This window comes from Xiphophorus hellerii, chromosome 13 (genome assembly GCF_003331165.1).
Source record: "Xiphophorus hellerii strain 12219 chromosome 13, Xiphophorus_hellerii-4.1, whole genome shotgun sequence".
Lineage (NCBI taxonomy): Eukaryota > Metazoa > Chordata > Actinopteri > Cyprinodontiformes > Poeciliidae > Xiphophorus > Xiphophorus hellerii.
In genome coordinates, this window is record NC_045684.1 from 6,369,384 (window position 1) to 6,395,531 (window position 26,148).

Sequence of the window (26,148 nt, forward strand, 5' to 3'; positions counted from 1 at the left end):
GGTGCAAGACTTTCTTTGCCACTGCAGCTGTTGCCACACCAGACTGGCTGGCTTTCATTCATCCTGCTCAGTGATTAAAATGAGCCTGATTAACACCAATGTGGGGGTGTGCATGTGTGTGTGTGTGCGCACATGCATCCCTCTAAAGTGATGAATGTGCTCTAATTTGGGCAGTGAGCTCTGTTCTTTTCAGCCTAATGAAGTCTATAAATAAAGTTCTTTAATGTTCATATTTTATGATTCAGATTCCCCCCATTATTACCCTGAATGCACATGTGTTTCTACAATATTTATTATGCTACCAAATTAGGCTTGCTATTTTAATAGTTAAATAGATTTGTAGCCAACAAACTTGAGACTTTGTTAAACTCATGCTTCTCATAGTGACTTCAATTTAATTTTTAAAATACATTTTGATTGAGTGTAATTTCCCTACGATTAAAAATTTGTATGAAGCTATTAGTTTTATTCCCGTTTCCTTACTTTTTACAGGCTCCATGTTGGGTGCAGCGACTGAGTGGTACTCTGATTACACAGCTGGTAAAAGCAACAAACAGTGCATGATGGTCCTTGTCCAACTCCAGTCCCAGAACCCTCCTGTCCTCCTGACCCTGAACATTGCACCTGAGCACACGAATAAACAGAAAACAGATCATTACTCTGAAACCCGGACACATTTTTCAACGCCAGCAGAAAGGCGGATTAAAAATGAGAGGAGCAATACTTGGAGGGGTTATAAACATCGATGTCCTCCAGGAGTTTGGATCCAAAGCTGTCATTGGGATGTGTGCTAGCCAGAACTTTCAGGACACGGCCATCGTCTGAGCCCAAGAACATGACTGTTCTGTCCTTAAGGGGACCGGCTGAAACATCCACCACAATCTGGGTCAACTTGGACCTGAAGAAAAAAAAGAAAAGAGCTTGAAAATCCAATCTGTGTTGTTTCTCTAAACAAACTCAAATACACCTGAAATTATTAGAAGCTTGTAACAACTCCATAAACTCGATGTCCAAAAAGTGCATCTAAAAATTAAACTTTTGTCAATATTTCTTGTGTATTTGGAAATTAACAGCTACTATTACAATTTTTTTTTTTTACCTATAATGTTCTATCTATATAGTTTACTGTTATGACAGGTTGAGTACTGTATAGTTGCAAGAAATTGTTTAATAATCCAATAAATCAAACAGTAAAGTGGTTCACAGCCGTTTCAGAGGAAAATCTGACCCAACAAGTCTCACAAGGGGAAAATGTAAAAGATCTGTACTCATTTGGTCATAATACACAGCGCACTGACAGCATCAAGCAGAGTGCTACTACCAGGAGAAAAGCTGCAATGATTTTGGCATCTTATTAAAAAGGCTACAGTGAAATGGTGATATAAAGCCAAATGTGGTTTAAACCTCAAACTAGTTCCAGCTGTCTTTACATAATAAGTAAAAAGATTGGTTTCACATTGAAACAAGAATCTAAATTTATCTTTATGGTTTAGAAATCTGCATCAATTCTTACACCAATCATTCAAAACCAATCATTTGATTTCTACTTTACTTTTATCATCACTTTTCCTCGTTCTACATTAAACTCACATCAAAATGAAAACAAATTGAGGCTCACTCCTTACCCAAGTGCTCCGATGGGCTCAGACTGTCGAACTGACTAATGTTACATAAAGGAGTCAGCAGATTTGCGCTACCCTTCGGATATCTGCATCATCATTATCTGGGTCAGCTTGGACCTCTCCAGCAGAGAGGCTAATTCGAACATGGAATTAAGAATCTCATTCTCATTTCAGACTGGTAATTAGAATCCATCAGAAACTCATTTGAAATCTGCAGCCGAGATTAAAAAGGTCACAGAATCTCCGAGCTGCCGAGTCGGTGGGAGCCGGAGCAAGAACTTACTGTGAGCCAGCATCTAATCACGGCTGATACAGATGATTATCCTCGAGGCTTTAGGTCGGGTAGCGGATTCACTATCCCTCACTGTGGCTGTAATTTTCTAACTTGCCCCTGCTGGGTACACTTTACATCCTCCTCTTTCATTTTGACCTTTAAGAATTCCTTTTTTATTGTCCTGGCCTTCCTGGAGCATTTAGTTCAGGTTTCCTGCTTTGGCGATTTAAAAAACACCAAAGCATTTTGCTTGTTGCTGCAGTCTGGCATAGCTGTTCTCACACTGCTACAACAGCACATCTGACAATAATTTAAAGAACAGATTTATTCATGGATGCCAATTTCTGCCAAAAACAAGAAGAAGAAAAAGAGTATGAAGGTAAGGGGGATTTTAGGCAGGTGTCATCTGTGGGTGTAAGCCAGTCAACACCTGCTTATCTTGTGAAGCAGACTCCTTCTTTCCCACTATCTGCAGCAGGTGTAACGGTTGCTAAATTTTCTATCTGACAGCAAATGACAAACTTAACTCTTTCCACCTACACGTGTAACCTGGCTACTGCTGATGATTTTGAGCATGTATTGTAGGATGAGCACTTTCTAAACATCTAAAAAGAATGCATTTTACCCAAGCACAACATGCATGTTTAATCAAACTTCACAGAAGATCTGGAGCAGAACATAATGGTTCCTCTGTTTCCAAAATGGAGCTCCTTATATTCTGAATGGATGCTGAGATTTTAAAACATAATCAGTCTCCTTCATGGCAGAGAACCTAAACCAGGGGTATTCAAGAAAACTGTGAGGAGGTCCTGTTCAAAGAAATTTCCTCAAGCAGAGGTCCGCAATATCGTCTATTTGCAGTATGACAATATCGGAATACATGGTGTTAAAAAAAATAATACAGGTTAAAATAATTTCAAAGAAGTTTATTAGCACTGAAACACAGGATAACATTGTGTGGCTGCAGTTTAAATTAAAAATAACTAAATTATGTATTCAAAAATAAAGAAAGTGCTTAAGACAAAATAGCAGCTTCAGTTTCCTTTTGTTTGAACAATCTCAATATTTCTGCTCAACAAAACAACTCTCAAAACACCTGAACTATTTCTCTTACAGATTTCTCTTACATCTGTCTTCCCCCAATTTCCCTTGCTCAGTGTGAGAATTGAGCTTTGGCTTGCCCTGCCAACATTTTAAATCTGGGCTTGAAGGAGGTCAGGGCCATTCTCATGCACATGTGCAGATGCTCATTGGTGAGCTTGGAACGATATTTTTGTTGTGTATGTTTGTTGTGCGCTGAAAGCACGGCTTAATACCCTGGTGGACTGATCATATTGGGCAGTGAGACTTCGAATTTTCTGCGTCCGGAGTTCGGACTTGGGGGGGTATGATTGGTCAAATGCTTTGTGCTTAGTCTCGTAGTGACGCTTGACATTGGCACTTTTAATAAGTGCCACGGTTTCGGAGCATATGAGGCACACTGGTTTCGTGCTCGCGGGTGGAAGAATGAACATGTATGCATCCGTCCATTCCGTGTTGAACGCTCGATTTTCGGCATCTACTTTTCTCTTTTTAGATAGCGCCATAGTGTTTGCACCTCTTCTGACTGTAATTCACGCCCTGTCTTCCTGTATCACCTCCCTGCGTTTCTCGCTTCAATCGCTTTTCGCTCGCCTTTCACCTCCTCTTCCTTATATCACACTGCGTGGATGTCTGTGCCTGGCTACAAACCTCTGCTTCGGTTTGCTCATACAACTCGCTCTGAGTTCAAGCTGGCGATTTGATTCGCTAGTTGAACCACGTGGTTAGTATGACTCGCACGCGATTGGTTTGTAGCTTCCAATCCTTGCTCAGTGCAGTGCTGGTAAAAGCACTTGTGTCAGATAGGGAAAAAAATAAATGCTCCGGTTTAAAATTAATTCTCCCGTCAAAATTAACAAATATTTTAACAATTTATTCCGGGTCCGGATGGGATGGCATATGGGTCCGTATCCGGACCGAGGTCCGTTGGTTGCGGACCACGGACCTAAACCATCTCAGCATACACTGAGACTTCAGGAAGTAGACATGAAGCTCTGATGTGTTTTACCTGCTCGATGTCCGTGTGAAGCAGGGCCGGTCGTTGACAGAGGGAACGGCCTCATCCATCAGAGGATAAGATTTGATGAAAGTCAACATCTCATCTGGGAACTGAACCGAAGATTTGTAGTCTGAGGCCGGACCGTCGCCTGCACAAGTACCTGGTCTGGGAATAAAAGAGAAGAACACTTTTACAATCAGCAATCTTACTACATACAATATTATGACATTCGAATCATGCACACAATTTTTTTAGTACCTAGCTTAATGTTTCTGATTACTCTGATTTGTAGAGAAAGCACTCACCTTGGTCTGGGAACTTGTTCGTCTGGTACTGGAGTCCAGGATGAATCACTGGTTCTCTGCTCTTTGAACTTCCCGTTGAAGACTTTCTCAATGTCGTCCATGTAAAAGGCACAAACTGCTGAGCCTGGTATGCTGGAGAGACGCAGGAAATGATGACAGCAGGTATCAAGTTATTTATTCTTAATTTCAGTAAACAAAAAAATGAAGAACAGTTAAGTAAGAGGAGGTGAACAATTTTAAATCTTCCTTTGTTATGTTTGAAGAAGGAAAACTCTGTTCAATGGCCCATTAACAGACCCCCATTTGTAACTTTGTTCTTGGGTTTGATAAAATCAAAGCATCACTTGGATTTTACTAAACATACTTCTTGTTCTCGTGAATATTTCTCTCATCACATCATGAAACATTTTGTCTTATGTCATGTGGCTCGTCTGTTTGGCTCTGTTGGTGCTCATTCTGAACTGGGAGCTTGTTTGTTGTTTGGCAACCTATTGGCCCAGGTCGGCCGCAAAAACCTAGCAATAATCCAACTGTCTCACACCATGATGGCCAGCAACAAATACAGCATTTCTGACTCATGCCAGAATGCATTTAGCAATTTAAAGTTTTTATTTTCACAATGGCAACAAAATCCGACATTGGACTGACTACTCCACCCACTAAGCCACATTTGCCTTCGTAAACTCAATTTTTATAAAATAAGCTGCAACTAATGAGGTCAGCCTCATGGATTATTATAAGTATTCTGAAAATGGAAGGAAAAGAAAGAGCACAGAGTAAAAAAGGAGGCTAGGGGATTAATTAATTGAAAATGGCAAGGGAAGAGACATTCCAAGAAAAACCTGTATATATTTTGCAGACAGTCATGTAAAGCTGTACCTGAGAAGACCCCGTTTGACATGTTATTATCCCTGACCCAAATCGTAACAGGGACCCAATTTCTTTGTGAAATCTTTAAGTCCCGAGAGTAAGAACCTGGGTACCGCGTTCCTAGTTTTTAAATGATGTCCTCATTTCCATAAATGTCGAGTGAAAGAAATGTCTTTGCTTTCCAACAATAACCACACACATCCCTTCTAACAAAAATATACACATTTAAAAATGGCCCTGCCTTTCCAAATGACCTCCTTAATAGTTGAAGTACTGTTACTTTTTTAATTCAGCAAAAACTAATCTAATTTTCTTTCATTTGAAAGAAGAATGTAATAAAAAAAAAACATGCACCAGTCTTCTAAAACATTTTCTTGCATAATTTTCCATTAACTCTCCACTTTGATAAAATTGTCTTAATTTTCTGTCCACTTTCCAAAATTATACTCAAAGAAGGATGTCTTAAAACAAATTTTAGAACTGAAGACAGCCATGCATACTAAAACTACTAATTAACAGAAATCTCAAAAACATGAGCTTTCTCACCGAAGTAATTTCCTGTAAAATTTCCTAACATACTTTGTGAGCTTACCTGTTGGACTGAGTGGTAAACACTCCAACGACTGCTGGCCTCTGGTTGATCTGCAGCACGTTGGTGAGAGACTGAAGAACATCGAAATAGAAGAAGGAGTCTCCTGGAACCGAACAGTTCAACCGGGCCTGACAAAGACAAACTGATTTAGAGATGGGCAGGAAATATTCGGAAGTGTTGCAATCCTCGTAGATATTTTCATCCACTCAAGTTTGAGCTCATGTTAGGCTAGTGTTAGCATATTTACACTGTTTTGGTATGAAACGGTACCCGTTAACCATGGTTATGCATCTTAACAGCTGTCCAAAAGCAAAATAGTAAGAAAGAAAAAAATCCTTCGAGCTGCACTGCATCCAAAACTAGAGACTCCTTAGCCAAAAAAATTAGGAACAAAATTTTACAAAAAGAACAAATCAGAGCTAGTCCAACATGCTGCCTCAATGAATGGTTCAATTCTAGCATATTTATAACTATGATATTTATATGCACACAGCTGCATTACATAACATATTGCTTGGAACAGTGGCTAACAAAATCACCAACAGAAATCAGAAATTGGATTTCATCCAGGTCATCTAAACGAGGTCTTTCATCCCAACTGATCAGATACTTGAGATCATATTGAGACATCTGTAACTTTCACTCAAGAAAATCACCTTCAGGAAGGAAGTCCAGTATCTTTCCAGAACTCTGGGTGATCCTCCGTTATCATTCTTACAGACACGCGCGACTCGAGAAAACACAACCTGTGGAAATGTTTTTTAAAAAATGACGATGAGTACACATTGTACGTAGCTCATTTAAATTCATTTAAAGAAAATAAGTTTTACTGCTTTCAGGATTACAAAAACACACCAAGCTACTGTTTAAAAAGGATTTATCGAAATATAAACTCATCTTTTAGGATTTGTTTCTGTTTTATTGTTTTAAAAAGTTTCAACCAACTTGTTTCATAGTGGAAGATAATTTTCACACATGCACATACCTTGCCCAAGGCTGTATACTCCACTGCGATCTCACTCAGGAAAAAGTAGACATAGTTACCATAGTCGATGGCATGCAGGAAATGAGGCTCTGCAGAGAGAAAAGAATATCATCCGTTTCATCTATTTTCAAGGTGCATTTTTCTCTACCATGTAAGCTTTCTGTCTGTTGTTGAAACCATCCATGGAATGATCAGGTTGGAAAAGCAGATTCTACGTTTTCCAGAATCCTTTTCAGAAACCCAAAGACAAGAAATAAAACGTACAATATTGGGAGTATAAATTAAAAGGACTGACTTGTGAAGGACAAATTGATATTTGGAATCCTACTGTCCGTCTTATACAGTGAACAGATTTATTATTCCTGCAATCTGCCAGGAGAACGCTAATTTTAATTTATTTCGCCACTAGATGGACCAATAAGGGGAGGATATTAATGTGGCCATAACACTTATGAGTTTTAAGATCAATTATGTCTGCCTTTATAAGTAGAAAAATACAGTTTTTGCTTTCAACGGTCATTTGGGGCTTCAAAGCATTTAAAACTTCTCACTGTAAACACCAACAATACAAGTTGTGTCTTGAAAGCAAACCGGTTTCCTTAATTTGTTTTCCATTGAGGTTTTAATAGAATATTTTTTCCAACATTAAATCCGAGGCTCAGCTTTGGTTTCAGCAGGTTTACATCATAACCTAGGTAGGTGCCTGCTGTGACGATCTGCAACATGGCGAGGGAACATACAAAGCATCTGTAGAAGTCAGACTATAGGGAGTCATTGGCTACAAAGAATATTTCACACAACTGGTAACCATTGCAATTTATTCTGTTAAAAGCTGTGAACGATCTTTAACGGTTTTTATACTGATGCAATTGTATTCAAATTAGAGAAAATAGCTTGTATTTTAAATGTAGTATTAAGTTGGTACATGCTGCAGGCTGTGTTGCTGAAAGGTTGGTGCCTAAATGCGATGAAGTTATTAAAGATCAAAAATAAAACGTTGCCGATGGTGAAGATGATTCCAGCCATGAAGTGATCAAAGTCATGTTTCTGCAAAATACCTCGGAGCCATTTGGAGTCATACTTGACGGTCCTGAGAACTGGTCGGCCCTCGCCCAGGCTTCTGTAGATAACAGCATCGCTTGCTAGAAAGTCCGTCATGGTGGCCGAATAGAAATCTCCCCCTGCAAACAGGACATTTAGTTGACATAATAAAATTAGAAAAAAGATTTTAAGTACCATCTATTACAGGTAATTAAATGTCCAAGACAAATGAACGCTTCATTCAAAGGCTAAGTATTTAACTTTTTTAAATTACCACCAAAAACTTGGGGATGGTGTGATCAGAGTTAGTTTTTGTCCACACATTTTATTAAGCACATAAGTTAAGAACTTCCATTTTGGTCTCACCAGACCAGAGCACCTGGTTCTGATTGTTTTATGTGCTGCATATATGGCTAATACAGTATGTCACTGTAGCATGTAAACGCATTAGAAATTCAGTAAGTAGGAATACTTTTGTAAGTTATTGTTTATACTTTTGTTGTAAAATCACAGTTCTCATTACATGGATTGCGTTTTATTTCAGAATGATTGATGATAATATAAAGTATTTTTATGACAAACTTGTTGCACTGTTTAATATAAACTTGTAGTGATCCTTTCACTTGGTTTACTGATAACTTACCAGCAAACAATCCAACATTGGACTGAATGGACTCAAACGGACAGCGAGCCTGACCCACCACTTCCTCCCCAACCTGCTCCAAGGAGGTCATCTGAACATGAGAGAAAGAAAATCACATTTCTGCCCAACCGTCTCTAAAATAAACCAAGGAACTCAAGAAACTTTAAAATAATAAAATATACATTTTAATTTGATCTTTTGGAAAGAATTTGCAGAAATATTAACAGGATGTCTGCAAATAAGATAATAACAGCATTAATCTGCCGGAGTCAGTCAGCGTTCAGCTGCAAATCACTTGGTGTTGCTGTGCTAATAATTCACACATCTTGTGCTTCATCCTTCCATAATGAAATGAGACTGATGGTAACAGCACAGATGAGCGCATTTCAAAAACAAAAGGTCACCGTTTAAAATGCATGGCAAAACAGTTCCTTTAGTAACAAATCCCTCTTAGTTATTTGGCACACACTGCAGACAAAAAAATCCATCAGGAATCTCAGCATCTGTTTGCTAACAAAGGACAAGTTTGTGCCTGTGATAAGGTTCTGTTTTACATATTTGGCTTAATTATCATGCTGCTAATATTCAGGCTGGCCTGATAGGACTTCGATATCATCTCAGAGTCCTCCCAGCAGATGTGCCGGCAGCAGTTTTCTGAGTGTGTTAGCTGAATCTCTAACAGAGAGAGTTTAGCCTCCCGAGAAGCCTCATAAATACACCTGTCTGCTATTTTCTCCCTTGGGGAGCTGAATCCGTTTCGAGCTGCAAATGTTGAACTCCCCGACGTTTCTGCCAACCTACTTTGCCGTTTTAATTCCTAATCCAGCCCTCGGTTATTATACTTCCTTTTTTAAATCGGAGCAGGGCTTTGTTCCTTTCGTGCATACCTTTACAATTCCTTTTTGGATTTCTACAGTCTTCTAACTTTCCAACTCAAGAGATTAGCTGGATTTAACCTAAAACCCAAGTCAATATTTAATTAATGTCATTTCTCCTTTTTCTTTGGTGTTTATCTCCAACAGTCTCGCCTCAACAGCCACATACAGAGTAAATACACCCTAATTTCCACTAGTATTATTCTTCATCGTCTGCTGCTGTTGCAGCGCTTGGAGACAATGATGTTGATGAATTAAAAGCCCTCTACAAGAGTAGGGCAGGCCATATGAGCCCGCATTTATAATGACTTGCTGGCCTGCATAAACAACTCTTAAAGGGATTTTGGATCATCATAGCCTCAATACAATTATAGAGAATATATAAAATAATCTCTAAGAATATCTTAAATGTTGATTTGGCAGACTGTGATTGTTTTAACTTATAACACAATGTTTCCTGAATTAATACATTTTACTACATAAACATTTAAATGTGTCAAACACACAAGCTAAGCTTTGAAATCATTCAAGAGAAACATGACTTTGCAGTTTCTCTAAATTCCAAATGTCTACTTTTAGATCCAATTGCTTCAAACTGGAATAAAAGCTCCTTTTCTTCTGGTGAACATGTTTTTATTCTCCTCCACTGCAGGAGATTTCAAAGCCCAAGAAGTTTCTGCTAAACAGGGTCATAAACTGTCAATCAAACCTGCAGCACTGCGGCGGAAGGGTAAAAAAAGAAACCGCCGCTCCTGAGTGGCAACTGGAATGGTGGGATTTGTGAAAGTTTGTTTGGTTTTGACAAGGCAGCCAATTATGAGAGAGGGGAAACTCCATCAGAATCAAAGACATCATGTCCCTGAGACAGATCTCCTGCTTATTATCTAAAACGCGGGAGGCAAACAGGGCTTGTAAAGAAAACAACTGAGAGAGTAATGGGTATGACTGAAAAAACCATAAAATCACAATAATCTCTTGGAGGGTTTTAACACAGAGAATTAAATAAAATGTACAAATGGAAGAAACAGCTGGAGTTTTCCTCATCAAGTCACAAGTTAGAAAGAAACAAAAGAAATTGTTAGTACTTAAATTCTCTCTAATTTGTTTTTTGAGGTCCTAACTGATCTAAACTCTCTATTCATGTTGTTGATATAAAATTAGTAATTAGTAGTTCATTGTGAAATAACATATAAAGCAGTGTTCCTCTTAAAAGCTGTTCTGAAATGAGTTACTGCAAGTCTTTTAGGGAAAAAAGATGACCTGATAGACAGAAGCTATAACCTAGTTAGTGGATTCAACCTCTTAATAAAGGACAGCGGTTCAGTTGACATTCACCTTCAGGAAGTGAAGAGATGACCTAAAACTATCTCACACATCCATTTATCTGCTTATTTTTCATCAGCTGACTGCAGTCCATCAATACGGATTCATTTTACAGCAGATATGATAGAACAAGATGGGAGGATAAAGTAAAAGCAGATTCAGATTCAATCCACAATAAGGGGAAATACTATAAAAAACACTTATTTTTGACACACCTAATAAAAATGTAGGAATCCAGGTGACACTGTGAATGTTTTACATCTCCTTTTTTAGCAATTTGACCTCTGAGGGGTCCGAGACCCCTCTCTATGATTCTTAGTGCGTTTTAAATCTATTAGGTAAATTACAGGATATTTGCTTCTGATGTATTTGATTTGATCCATTTCATTTGGGAGTTTACATGCAGATATTTAGGATGTTTTATGAAGAGATTATTACTGCAAAGGCTACTGTAATCTGCCTTCTGTTTTTGTGCAACTCTAACCCAACCTTGACAACACATTTTACATACAACTTCTTACAAGACATTGGAAGCTAATGCAACAGTAAGCCACTGCTTGGTATGCCACTTCTACTCGACTGGGATTTATTAAATCATAATCCCTTTAATCCCTGAACCCCATAAACATTAGAAAATAAATGGAATTAAATAGTTATTAGGATTTATGTTTCCCTTTTCTGATAACTCTATATTTTTTAAGACCTTCCAACACCCAGGAGTTATTTCCCACCATTTCAGCCTGGAAACTATCAATATTTATTGAGCTGGGAAAGAGCTCTCACAGAATGAATAAAAATGTGCTGGAAAAAAAACAAAACACCTGTGGGGTTCTACAAATGCCCTAACGAGGAAGAGCGCATGTCTGAGAAATTGTTTTACCTTGTAGTTCCGGCAGGTTGGGTTGAAGGCATTAGTACCACAAGCAAACAAAGTCTCATCGTTTCGAGGTACCAGAACTTTGACGTAGTTGTAGCACTCATCCTGAAACACAAACATATATTAGAAAATATTCTTATCATGAAATTAAACCATAGAGTGTAATTGTTGGAGGTAAAATCTGGACAGAAGTCAATGTAGACAGAAGTCAAACAGATTAAAAACTCACGCTGTTCTTTCCCCTGACTGTACACTTGCTGACGTCTTTGGATCTCCACGTCAGCTTCTGAAACACAAGGCACGCATACGCTCAATAACAGAGTAGACTTTGTCTGGAGCTCTGGAGCAACTGGTGAAATCAGTTGATTAGAAATAACAGCAGCCACACTGATGAGCAGGAAGAAGATGAGTCATATGTGACTGCAGAGCTGCAAACACTTCAGGTCAATCAGGGAGGCAGCTGTTGAGGCAGCAGCTCAGGTAAGTGTCGGTAGACCTCAAGAGAGAAGTTTTGCTATATTTCTGTTATTGGTTCCGAACTGAACTGTTCCAGCACTTTATAATATGTTTGTGAGATCTTAGAGAAAGTACCAGAGTAACTAGAGATTTTCCCGGCTCGATGCAGTGAGATCCTGTCCTCCATACCTGCTGCTGCGTGCAATCGAATCAATTGACTAAAAAAGGCCAAATCAAATTTCTTTAAAGCTTAATTTTTATAACTGAACGTAACATAATTCTAATTTTGCTATAAAATATCACTTTCTGTCTGAAAAATACATAACACTCTCTTTTTAACCAACATATATCTTAAGTGATAATTAAAAGCAGTTAGGTCATGCTAACATTTATGCTTAAATTCATGATATCTCATACCACCCAGTGTCATCTGACTTATCCCTGCATTTGTGAATGAAGGCAAGAGTGAGAAATCTAGATCTAGACCTTTCTAGAATATAAAATGCTTGTGATCAGTAAATGTTAGATTTTGAGTTAAATTTTCCAGTTTTAAAGTAAGATGAATGGAACTTTATCTGTACGAGATTGTTTGACAAAATGCTTTTAGTTTAAGAAAGCACAGATTAGCTGACAATGTTTATTTTTCTAGAAAAAAAATACATGTAAAAGTGAGATTATGTTTTCCTGATTACAGATTTTACTCTCTTAACTGTAAAATAGAGATATTGTAGTGACACTGCCAATCAAGTCATGACAAACCTTTTTTCTAGAAGCATGAGTTTTACTATAATTAAACCCACTGAGAAGCAAAACAAACATGTTATTGTGAAAATTTAAAAACATAGGGAGCTCAAGAATTCCCAAATAAAGAAGAAAAACATTTCTATGAAGCTAAAAGTGCATACGCACAGAGATACAGAGCAGGATGCCACGCGGGTTCTCAGATGCACCACTGGGATCGAATCATTGGTAACGAGTGCAACATCTCACATCAAAGAGCTGCAGTGAGCCCACCATCCCACAATACACTAGAAGGCCTATTACTGTCAGAAGCCACCCTGTAACCTTTTCCCTTTGATGAAGAGGAGGTGTGAAGATCAAAGGAAGCTTGTCCTTTGTGCTGCCTCAAATATTACAAGCCGCTTTAGTTTTGTTTTGCCGCCCTGATATTTAATAGATCTATTGTGCAATAAGGAAAAGGGTTCTTTGCTGCATTGTCAGCTGTCAGCTCTAATGCTGCTCTCTTTGCTCTGAGAGTTATAACCTTATGTAAGACTAAAAATCAGAATGAAGCAGAAGCGCATATATGAAGTTCACTGAACCGTCTGAAATGAACAAGTCTATTAATCATTGCATGCATGCATACATGGATATATTATTAACCTCAAAGTGTTACTATGAAACTTACTGTGCATATTTTAGATTTTTAAAAATGGAGCTCAGCACAGTTGAGTTAAAAGCGGTGTGCCACCCAGCTCTGTCCTTGGTACACATCAGTATATTAGTTTTGCTTCCATGATCTGAATTATCTAAACTTTATGTCTGCATTTTATTTTATTTTTTTTATGCTGAAATAAATAAATAAAAGTTCAGCTTCACTTGTAAAAGCAACTAAATATCTCTTTAACTTGAACACAGAATGGATCTGGCCATACATATCTTCAATTTATGCGTACTTTGCTCTTTCACAACAATTCCTGTCATCAAACAAAATATGTTTTAGCAGCAGAGTAAATGTTTTCTTTTGTTCTTCTTGTTACAAGAGTGAATATACTTCAAAATAAAGTTGCTCCAAACTTTCAGTTCTTTTAAAGCTTATTCCAAGTGTTTTTGCAACACCTTTGACCAACACTGAAGGAGAAAATAATGATTTTCAAACCGGTTTAACTCTGTTGAATGACCATGCTATTTTTTTATTTTTGGAAAATAAAAAAATTACAAACTGAGTCACAAACTAGTGACTAGCAAAAAAGGGTGAAATACAGCTGCTTTGGGCAGATAGAGGTACACAGTCAAAGTAATTCTGACATCAAGAATACTCGGCATGTTGAAATGTTTGTGATCTCTTGAAGCAACAGATCCAAAAATAAACTGTTTATCGTATAAATTTACTCACCAGCTGTGGAACAAACTCCTCTGATGCCGTAGTGAGGTTCACAGCAAACACATGATCCCTGAAGAGTTCAAAGCATAGAGTCAGGCCTCACCGCACACACTCACTCAGATTTACTGAATTATGATCAATAATCATAATTCACAACAAACAAATTCACAACAATGCGCCTGAAGGTGGTGCTTCAGACGCATCATATATAAATGCTTCTACATGTGGAAGGTTGTTTTTAGTTAAATCCAGTATTGTTTGCCATCTTCCTGGTTCTAGTGGTAGTAATAATAATAATAGAACCTGTATGTTTGGTCCCCCTTTGTATCTATACTAGTGTTAACTTTACCTTTACTTTGTTTATCATGTCTGAATATGAATATTTATCAAAATCAGAGAATAATCATATTATATTAGATTATTAGAACGTGTCCCAATCCTGTACAGTACATTCTGTCTATTTGCATTTGCTCAATTAATTTTTCTTTAGAGTCAGTAACTACATGTGAGCAGGAAGATGCGCTTTGGATGAGGGTTGTGGATGCCATGTACCTCTTAAATTATAATACTTTTTTTGAGTGAGGCAGAACAGACCGAGACAGAGTGTACTATGAGTCTTACATATTAAATGTCAATTGCACTTAATGGCGTTTGGTAAATTGCACAAACTGAGTAAAATCTGTTTGGCTCCAATGCTTCATTATATCAGAATTTTAAGGGATGTGACTTTACAAATGAGAATACACAGACAAGTCAAACTAAATTACACAAAAGTGCTGATTGAATCATTAAAAAAGGCAACATTTTATTACGATAAGTGCTTAAATCATCATTGTTTTACAATGATGATTGTAAAACAATGATGTATCATTAAGGATACACTTCAATCAAGATACACAAAAAAATAAAACATTAATTAGCATTAATGCCAACTGCTTCCGTTCTGACCAACTAACCTTGCTGCAATGTAAAGAATGTGATTGATCCTCAACATTCTCTGAAAGTCCAGACCCAGGCGCAGCGTGTCGTTGTCCTGCAGCAGACCCTGAAAGCCTGGATACTGGTACGACTCTGCAAACAGTTCAATATTTGGAAATGTCACTTATCAGCTTATTTCTTTGAAACAGTCTCAGTAAAGATACATCTGTGTAAAATTAGAACAAAGAGACTGCATTTTCTCTGAAAAAAGAAAAATTAATATGGTAAACTACATATTTATACACTGTACTTAGATATAAATTGTTTTCTGTCAAGGTTTGATATTAAATCGGACTAAATGTTTACCACTTTTTTATGAAATGTAATTATGAAATATATAAAGAATTTTTTTTAAATATTTAAACTTAGATTCTTACATTTTAATCAATATGAATTAAGTTAAATGTTTCTGACAATTTATTACCAGACCTGTGGAGGTCCAAAATTTTCTTCCTGATATCTTAATGTTTCTTAGTGTTTTACAAAAGACAACAATGAGTTTAAACGTTTTTTAAAAATATGCCATGCTTGCTTTTAGATTCTTACAAAGCCATCGTATCTTCATCATCATCAGGGATTCACAAAGGGTATAAAAAGCATATTAATCTTATTTTACATAAACTTCTAAATATGAGAAGTTTAAAAAAAGTAAGAATGTTTTTCATCATCCTTGTATTGAACAGGTAGAAACTTATTGTAATTTTAGTTGACCTAAAACAGGAAAAGTTTACTCAGATTTAATAGACAAAAAACAAAAGGTTATTTGTCTTTTTACAGAGTATGACAACAGTGATTTCCATTTTTGTTCTGAAATGAATTATTGGTGATGGCAAATTGTTAAATGACCACATCAATAAGGCATACAGTAGCTATGAACCAGATACAGATAAATTTAGCAGCATCAAAAGTTAGTAATGAGCCAACTCGTCATCAAGACCCATACGGACTCGGAGGGATTCACTCACGCTCCGAGCTGACAACATGGAGTGGCTCCAGGTCTTTGGGGAAGGATGTGGTTGAGGCCGACACAGACAGAAAACACAAACGAAGCTTGAGGATCGTTAGCAGCAACGGCAGCCGCCACAGCCACAGCCAGCCGGTCGGGGCCATTTTCATGAGACCTTGAGAACGAGGGAGGGTGGAGGAGGTCGGTGTCAGTGGGTCATCGCGAACATCCGCTGTGAGTAGACAGAGAAAGAAAGGAGGGTAAGACTCTCAAAAGGAAGACGGAAAGCTTCCTTTTTCTCCTGAGGGTGTGGGTTTCATCTGTAGCTATAAATTAGAAGAAATTTAGCCCTGAGTTAACCGATACGACCACAGTGCAAAAGCTGAAGTCATTTACAGGCATTAGCATACTGATAGCATGTTGGAGTCACCACACAGAAACACTTCCATCATGATGAAAACAGGGCCTTGCAGTTTTAAAGGAGCTGGTTCATCAGCAGAGACTCAGATCAATTATTTTCACATCCAGTATTTTCACAGAATCAAAGCGTTGAGATGTTTGTCTCACAGACAACAGAAGTCTGGAAGTTTATTTAGATAACTTCAACTGATCTGTGTTTCCTTTATTTCGATTTTGCCCGTTTTAGGGGAACCGCTTCAAAACCGAATGTTAAGACCTCAATTATTTCAGTTTCTGTTGAAATCCTCTGAACCAAAGTTGTATTTTAAAAAGCTCCTTTAACTTGCTCTGATTTCTGTCTGCAAGTAATTAACACTCATCTAAACCTCAAGGCAAGGTCAGATTATCACATCGTACAACTGTAACACCACAGAAATGAATTAGTCGAATTACCAAGGTTTTCTTGGCTTCTCACTTCTTATTTTATTCTATTTGTACCATTTTATTCATCTATTCTGTTCTAAAATGCATTATTAATATACATTTGGAGTAATTGTCACTTTTTGTCTTATGTGTTCTTGTCTTGTCATTCATGTTGCTCTGACTGCATGCTGCTGAATTTCTGGCTCCTCTAATATTCATTTCTGTCTGACTTTTTCAACTCCTTGTTTCCTTTTTTATCAGCCAAAGTGACAAAGGAGAGCATGAAGGTGACACGCTTCCCTCTCGTCCCCTCTTCAATCACCTTCTTTGTGTCATCTCCTCAATCTCTTGATTTGTTCTGTCGTATGAAGTGACAAATGAAAAGAAAAAAAGGTGAACTCAGACATGGCAAAAAAAAAAAAAAACACTTCTTTCTCCTTATCATCCTCAAAGGAAATACACAAACAGAAAAAAATGAGTAACGACTTGTTTTTTTCTCCTCCCATTTGCGTCTTTTTCCATTTTGATCTGAAAACATCAGTTAGGTTGTCTGCACTTTTCTTGCTTACTTTTCATCTCAAACTACAGACGATCCAAGCTATTCTTAATGTCATCCACTTGATTTATTCTGTGTGCATTGAACAGGAAAAGGTGGGAAGAGCAACAATGGTAAAAGCGTCAGAAAACACACATTAAGTAGGTAATGGGAAGTAATGCGGTAATTCTACCCTAGAACCATGAGATTGACCAAGATTATCTTGGTAACGGTAGAAATTTGCTATTTTGTTCAGTAAAAATGATACTGCTTTGAAAAATCCCTCAGCGCATCGCTGATATCTTGTTTCAAGCCGTGCACCTTTGATAAAACGGCTTCTGTGATGTGATGATTGCTGGAAATCTTGTACTGGAGCTTTGTGGCTTCGCAGCGTTTGAACAAACTGCTGGTGGTAATAACCATCTTTCACTCTCCATTTTGACAGTTTCACAGAGGCCGCTTCCCTTTTTTTCCCCTCTAACTGCTTTTTATTGGTTTTATACACGAGACAATTTAAGAAATCAGCTTTAGACTGAATTCCATTTAGCGAAATCTCATTCAGTTATCGCTGGTAGATTTTCTTCTTTCTAATGAGACCATGTTGTGATATATAAGCTGGGAAACAGAAAGTAGCTCAATAGCTTTGTGGAGTAATTTAAATGATTGAAATACAAGAAAAAAAATCCTATTTATTCGAGTCTCCCAGATACAAAATCATTTAACACTAATATCCAATAAAACTGACTCCCACAAAAAGTCTTCTAAAAAGAAAAAAGAGCATGTGTTCCATCTGTTGTGGAAAAAAGTTCATTAGTTTTAAATTTGAAAAGAAATTAGTCAGCTAAAACTTCCCCTTTTTGCAACTACAAAGTGATGAAGCCTGTGAGCTTATTCCATCTGGCCCATGAAGTATTAATTTGCTCATAAGTCAAATATAGTCCAACACAGTAATTAGTCTGCTTGCTCGCATCACATAATTAGGGCTTATTGTGGAGACTGGTGCGCGATATTAACTAGTGGTGTCCGGGTCTGTTCCACAGTATTGCACATCATCGCATTTTTAATCATCTGTGTTGGCGTCCTTAAATAAACTCAACTCCTGATACCAGTTGGTTGAGTTGTGTTTGTGATTTTCAGCCTGTAGGTGAAATTTGCACCACCAGCTTTTTAGCAATTATAGCATATTTTCATTCAAACAGATAGAAACTGCCTTACAGATCTCACACATTTTGTCTTGCATGAAAGAATCCATATTTTTTTTAATTAATCTAAATGTTTTTAACCCTTTGAAATTATGTTCACAGTTCAAAAGGGAAATATGGCGCACTTCATGCAACAACTGCAGCGGGAGTACACTTCACATGTATGAAGTGCAAGCAATGCTACACTGCTTCTGGTCTTCCTTTGCCATTTAGTGTTATACAACCTAAAATCTACTGTTACATGAAATCTTAACATCAAAGAGGTTGGTCTGATAAAAAAAATGCGTCAGTTTAAGCTAAGCATTGGTAAGTCTGTGCAACTGGTGAACAGAATTAGCATTAATCTTATTAGCAAATACAAGCTTTGTAGTTCCCAAAAACTCTGGCTGCCAGGAAAGATGCACTTAGATTTTCAAATTACAAAGAAATGATCTAACATGCAAATACTCTTTAATACAGAGTCAAATATTACTGGTCCTTAGGAGCTTTGCTCTCTCAGAGTAATGCTAAATACATCCAAGTAATTTAGTGGAATGCAAGAAAAAACAGAAACATACAAAGAGAAACTTGGAGGATTTCTTGCATATTTAGCTTTTAAAAAAAGTAATAAAAAGCTAATTTATGACCAAGCTGATGAGTCACATTTCTCAATACAAATAACCTCCTCAATCAGTTTGTAGGTCACTGCGTGTGTGTTTTATTCCTTAAATCATTAATTGGTTGTTGGAAGCTACATCAGCCATGATGTCAATTCTCATTCAACAAGAAGAGGCGGAGACAAAGTATGGGGACTATATGGCTAGTCACTCACTCACTCACTCAGTCACGCTTGTACAGCTCAGAGCTCATCTTGGAGAAGAGTTGGCTTTATTTAGTCCTCGCTCTGTCTAAAGCTTCGTCCCATTTCTCATATGTAACTTACACCTGGATGTGTATTGCTGCATGGGATGGATGCATGGAAAACTTTCCAGTCGGCTGAGACATTATAATGTGTCGATGACCTCCAGGTATGAATGTTTGGAGTCTACAACATAATGTGAGCTCATGTCTATTTTTGTCATCTATATACAAATTTCACTCTTTGCCACTTTGGCTCTGTTGATTTGTCAACAAATTCAGAGACAGCATGTATGCAACTTGGACATAATTAACCAAAAGTAATGAGTTAAAATAGCAAAAGATTGAATGTGAAAGATAAAGTACATGATTCACTGTGTGAGACATACACATATTACTGTGGCAATTATACCAAAAAAATCTTAATGATTTTTTTATGTACACATCAAACATTGCTGCTGCATTGCTTCTTATTTCAGCTACATTTCCAACATTAGCATAATACCAAAGAAAGCTCAGAGTTGCTCCAGTTTATGCCATTTTAACAAGCAGAACTGCTCCAATGCAAATAATTCCCTAAAATCCATCAAAGGATCCAAAATGCTGCAGCCAAATTGGTCTCTTCTGTATTCGCCTCTCAAGATTATCTTTCATGTACAATCTGCAAAAAGATCATTCAATTAAAATTGCTTCAAGGTGCTCCCACTCAGTTTTTTAACTGTGCTGTTTTAGCACTTAGAGTTACATTTTCTTACGGTAAATTAAAAAAAAAACAACACAGAGGTTAGTTAACAGTTAGCCTCGACTTGTTTGTAAAGGGAAGACAGTCAATGGATATAAATACTTGTTGTCTGCAGTATAGTAACATATTAAGTGACCTTAAATGTCTGATGCATATTTAAGTCAGAAGTACAGGATTATTTAGAAGAGTGGGGTTCTGTGGTGAGGTTATCGGCAATAATCATCTTACATAATAGACAGCTCTTTGAATATCTTGAGTTTGGATAGTTGATAGTTATTTTCTGAATTGTAGACCAGACTGGATGGCTGTCTGCAACCAGGTATGCTCAATGTGAAACACACAGAACTAATCAAAACAAAGTAATGTAGTTTTAAAAAAATATTTAGCTTCTGTAGAAAACTAATGTATTGTCTGGGTAATGTCATTGGTAAGACTCTGTGCACAAACCCGATCTTCAGTTTAAATAGCCAATCCTTTTCCTGTTCCAGCTAGAAACCACATGGCTTCATCTTTATTTTGTCAATTTACCATTCTGTCTATGTTCCAATCCTAAGTGAAGGTCATGAGCTGTTTTTTTTCTTGACTAAAAACACTAAATCCTTGATGTAAAAGGCTCAAATAAGCTTCCTCCATGGGGTGGGCAGACTCAGACCTGAAGATGGCGTGAGGAGGACCGTCTTCTGGGGAGCACCTGGTAGAGTTCCAGTTTCTTTAAATAAAAAGGACCAGCTGAGTTTAGTTAGAGTATCTGGTCAGGATTCTCCTCACAAATCTCCAAGAACAAACTATAAACTAGCTCTAGTGAGAGGTGCGTCACAGTTTCCCTCCTGGATCTGTTAAATTCATGATGCACTGCAGTGAAGGAAGGACACAACTTTGGTGTAAACTTGGAAGCATGCATGATATAATTTATTTTATACAGTCTCAGTTATTCTCATAATGAATCTGCCCCAGGCTCAAACCAGTTTGTATCTTCACACAAATGTTGAAATTAAACAGGAGGAATAAATGCCACATACTGATAGGACTTCCTGATTGTCTACCAGTAATTAAAATAAAAAAAGCTGTTTTGTTTGGTGTTTCTACAAGAAAAATGTTGTGATGCTATAAGCACATTGACAGCCCATTTAAAAACAGAAGAATCCAAGAGATTCTTGGCTTTTCCAGTTTTAATCATTTTAATTTCTCATAAAGATGTAAGAGTCTAAAATCCCAGCTCTTCCAGCCTCTTATGTGGTGGGTAAAGCTTTGAGCAATCTTTGTTTCCTTCCTTTAAAAAGAAGATCAACGTTACACTGAGGCTGAAAATTAAAAAAAAAATCTTTTGTCAATCCCCGTCACTCAACCAGTAACCCATTTGGATAATTGAAACATCTTGTTCTCCTTCTCCTCGCTGCATGTTTTCTGTAGTCTGAACATGAGAATCTATTTGGCAGAGACGATCCGTCATCTGAACTGCAGAGCTAATGTGCCACACAGGGTTCAAACAAGAGCACCAGACTGCAGTGATGTACTGTGATTTATAGAAAAGGCCAATATCGAGATTTGATCATAAATCTGATCTGGTTTGGCTGCTGTAGCACGCCCACTGAAGAGAGCTTGATCGATTGCACATTTACAACAGGATTAATCAATAGAACACTGCTTCCTGTGGGAGTTAAGACATTAAGCTGAACAAGTTTAACTCTTTACTACCCATCTTTCTGCCTGCAGCAGAAGCAGAGTTTTATACAGCTTTGGCATTTCATATAGAAGTAGATTAGACATATTTCACTCTTAGTTCTTCTGCCATCTTCTGCCATCATTCAGACCAGTTGGAAGGACAGCAGTGATTTTCTTTCATATCAATCAAACAAGTCAACACTGAAGGGAAAAGCATCACTGTAAAGGCAGAAGGCTTTTAGACAGAGGCAATCCACTTGACCTATACATTAAGAGGAACAATATGGATCGTCTTTTCTGTATTCAAAGTTATGGTTTTCCACAGTATTCCCAACTTTCCACTGCAGTCAGTTGTATGAAACCACAGTCCTGTTGACCTCTGGGTTATATGATTCAGTTAAAGATTATTTGTGAATCTTGGAGTAGACAGGAGCTGCATTAAGACGTCTCACAGCAGTTTTGCTCAGGGCAGGTTTAGTACAGCCGTCTCAGTTCAACCGTCTAGAAGTTTCATTGGGTTTCAGAAAATCAACATTTAGTGAACACATTTTCCAGGAAAACGGAGCAGCCATTTAAAGGGCAAACAAACAAAGACGGCCTGGATATTGGCAAAATGTAAAAATATGTATTTTGATAAATATTTGAACTTTTGCAAAACAAATTTTCCCTGCTAATACAAGGACACACAAGCTGCATTCAAACCTTTCAATATTTGATAAGCGAGTTTTGTCAAAAACTAATACCTACTGGAATATAAATTAAAAATTTCCCTTAATTAGCATAATCAATAAGTGGATGCCATCCGAGTCTTAGTTTTACATATATGCATGCATAAATTTCTCATGTAGCTCAACAATAGCTCCAATTCATCATCTAGTTATGCTTTGTAGAAATATGTAATCTACAAATCAATCACATTAAAATTTAAATTCTATTCCAGACATTCAATAAGAAAATTATTTTGAAAAAATAATTCACTTCAGTAATTCAATTCATTAAGTGAAACATATCAATTAATTATACACACACATTGTTTAGAAAAAATGTTTTCATTAAATTTTATTATGATGATTTCTAGCTTATAGCTATGTGAAAAAATACATTTAAGACTAGATTACATTAAATTTATGAAATACCTGTTTAAAACCTTCCTAAAAGTTATGTGTTAAAAGTACTTTTAATCTGACAAACAAGCCTCATGAGAAGTCATATTCTAATTTACTGAATATTACTGTTCAATTCCATTTAATGCTACTTATAGTAAAATGCAGTCAAATTCACTTTATATTTTTATTACAGAGGCAACAACAATTTTGTTTTAAGCAAGAGGAAACCTCTGGCAGATCCAGCTGAGGATTGGGAGGGCAGAGCAGACGCATAAAGGCACAAACACACACCCACAAAATGTCCCAAGAGGGCTACATCTCTCAGTAAGTGGTGGTCCATCACTGTGGTAATGTGTTACTGAGGCCAACAGTTTATTGTCATTCACCATAAAATCTGTATTGCCATCAATACATTGCAGGACGGAGTTTATAGTTTTCCTCAAAGCCGTTGCAGAGCTTCATCGGGACTGGCGCTACTGCCAGACCTTTACTGTGATTTTTTAAACAGCCGGTTTAGGTTTACACATCAAGACAGACAGCTTAGAGATGCACAATTATATCACTAAAAACATGTTTTTGAGGAAATGTGTCATTCTCCCCCTGGTGCATTTTTATTTCTTTAGAAGATCCCAATGGAAACTTCACAAATCACTATGTCAGCATCTACTACCCTATCATCACCATCAAAATCTAATTGTGTTTGTGAATGCTTCAAAACCCCAACCAGCCGCAGCAGCCTTGCAAATGAGACTTAAACACAGCTTACAGAGCAAGATTCAACTAACTGGTGATATTCAAAGACCAGCACAGTCTGAGGATTAGAGGCAAATGGCGTTTTTGGAGCCAGTGGAAAATAGTGGTCGAAAGTCAGCGATGAGTGGCAAAACTACTAACATTAGTGATATGGCCTGATTAAAATGCAAAGTTGACTTTTTATTAATGCTAAAGCTCAGCATTTTGCTATTCATCAGATTGAAAGCAGAAATGATTTGACATATTGCTTACCGCCTTTTGATTCTTTAGTGATCCACATGTGCCAGCATGAGATATTTTTTAGATCCCAGAGCTATGCTTTGGAAACAAAGAATTGGTGCAAACCAAACAAGAAAACCGTTTGTTGGAGGGAGCTATCCATGGTGCTGATACACACACACACACCCACCCACGCACACACACCCCAACACTCAGAGCTGACAGAGAAAAACATGTTTATTATTCCTCTGACATGATCTTATGTTAATTCTCAAAAACATTTTATTCCTTTTTGAAAAAGGAAAAAAAAAACTTCTTACAGATATGACTTACCTCAAACTAAATATCCAGAAATGAACTTGTTCAGGAAGTTTGTAGGTTATTTTTGCCATAATTTTTCAGACGAAGCTGCCTCAGTAAGAACAATTATGCATCGCCTCAAGAGACAGCCTGCCAATTAGTGTGTTTTTGTGACTACAGTGGCATGTTTATATTCCCATTTTGCTGGGGGTGAAATTACCTTCCCATGTATTTATTCCAACATGAATGCAGACAATCTGAAACACCAAATTTGCAGGGTGTAGAAATTAACCTCATGCCTAACTGCTTCTTTTTCTGCAGAATAAAAACATTGCACACACCAGTGCAGTCTCGAATAAGCACTAAAAAAATCTACAAGGCCAAATTTCAGTCACTGAAAATGTTTCACAATGCATGCATTTACATTACTCACTTTTTTGTCTTTTATTATTATTATTATTATTATTACTACTACTATTTCAGGTCACGATTGATAGCCAATACAAAATTATTCATCTTTTTTAAAACAAAAAATCCCCTAAAAACTTTAGTATCAGATATTTTACATCTAAGCTGAACTTCATACAAGAGCTGGACACAACACACTTCAAAGATGCAGTTTTTAAACATAACATTAAAGGCTTATCATATCTTCCTTTCCCTGAGCTACACCTGAGGCTTCCTCTGCTTACTGTCATCTCATAAGATGAAGCACAATTAGTATAATGAATCTCATTCTTACATAGAAAACCATGAACAGCCATTAGGTAAAGTCCTTAACCTGCTGTCAGTGGTTGAAAAGAATTTGAAGGGAAAAAAGGGGGAATAAGAATTATGTAAATATATTTTTTTACTGCCATACTTAAAATATTGGGTGGTTTTCCATCATTTCTGTATGGAAAATTTAAATTACAAAAGAACACTCAATGAGGGATTTTGCAGCTGCTTCTGGAGTAAAAACTGGTAAATAAAAAAAGGATTGCTGGAATCAACAATAAAATATGCATAACAGATGTGAGGTTAGCCTTCACTAAAGCTTAAAATAATGAAAAGAATAATATATAGTAGTCATAATATAAAGAACTTGACCAAATGAGCTACAAGTGGGTATATGTAACAGGATGTGATCTTATTAGTATATGTCTATCATTTCCATCATTTAATATATTTATTAGAAATGTCCCAATTCAACCCAAAGTATTGGATCGCAGCTTTATTAAACAGTCAAAGTTTTCTGACTAAATTCAGCTCCAAATACCGTCTGATTTTCTGAGCCACACATACAACAATTAAGTGATGAAGTTTAAAAACATACAGCCAAATTTCAGAAGCACGACTTGCAAACAGCTATAGGCTGCATAATCTGAGGTTAAAGTCATTTTAAATATACATAAATATTTAAAAGTAGAATATTAAAATGCTGAAAACAAGTGTACAGAAAGTAGTTATTAGGATAGTCTTTTAAGATTTAAGTAGCAGGAATAAACTGAGCACTGCTGTGTAGAAGAAACTAAACCTCCATGTTAAAAATGCCATCATTATACCTGCTTGTTGTACAGGGATGCTGGACACAGTTGAGGGTCATAACTGACTAGACCACTTCACAATCTGCCTCAAGGAGTTTCTTCCTTGAGGAAGAAAGGAAAGGTTAGTGTGGTCACTAACCACTTGGTGTTGGTGACCACACCAAGTCACTAACAAAAATCAAAAATTAAATGGAGACACGATAAATTATGTTCAATCAATGTGAATGTCTTTAATAATACCATCGCTGATAACCCTTTAATGCATCAATTCGTTCCCAAATACTTAGAAACAGAACACAGTGGATCACTTTCCCTTTAATCACAGTCACATGTTGTTCTAATTAATCTGGGTCTTTAAGTTTTTTACTCAAAAGAAAGAATTAATTGACTTGTCCATCTTAATGTTGAAACTTTGAAGCCCTGTATCAAAAAGCAGCACAAGCTGGATTACAAACAAGTCAAAAGGTAGAGTC

General features: G+C 37.0%; 1 protein-coding gene across 2 annotated transcripts in view; it reads right to left on the minus strand.

The window, feature by feature from the left end:
* The window catches only part of LOC116731536 (semaphorin-6D-like), a 162,805-nt gene that overhangs the window by 40,115 nt on the left and 96,542 nt on the right, over nt 1–26,148 (minus strand). For both annotated transcript variants that reach the window (XM_032581348.1, XM_032581347.1), the window contains exons 4-17: nt 15,991–16,203; nt 15,004–15,118; nt 14,060–14,117; nt 11,717–11,773; nt 11,491–11,592; nt 8,413–8,503; nt 7,787–7,909; nt 6,729–6,817; nt 6,400–6,489; nt 5,744–5,871; nt 4,282–4,413; nt 3,986–4,141; nt 725–898; nt 484–624 (exon numbers count right to left, since the gene is read on the minus strand). In XM_032581348.1, the coding sequence (XP_032437239.1) occupies nt 484–624; nt 725–898; nt 3,986–4,141; nt 4,282–4,413; nt 5,744–5,871; nt 6,400–6,489; nt 6,729–6,817; nt 7,787–7,909; nt 8,413–8,503; nt 11,491–11,592; nt 11,717–11,773; nt 14,060–14,117; nt 15,004–15,118; nt 15,991–16,141 (1,607 nt within the window). In that variant the 5' untranslated portion in view covers nt 16,142–16,203. The remainder of the gene's footprint in view (nt 1–483; nt 625–724; nt 899–3,985; nt 4,142–4,281; nt 4,414–5,743; nt 5,872–6,399; nt 6,490–6,728; nt 6,818–7,786; nt 7,910–8,412; nt 8,504–11,490; nt 11,593–11,716; nt 11,774–14,059; nt 14,118–15,003; nt 15,119–15,990; nt 16,204–26,148) is intronic.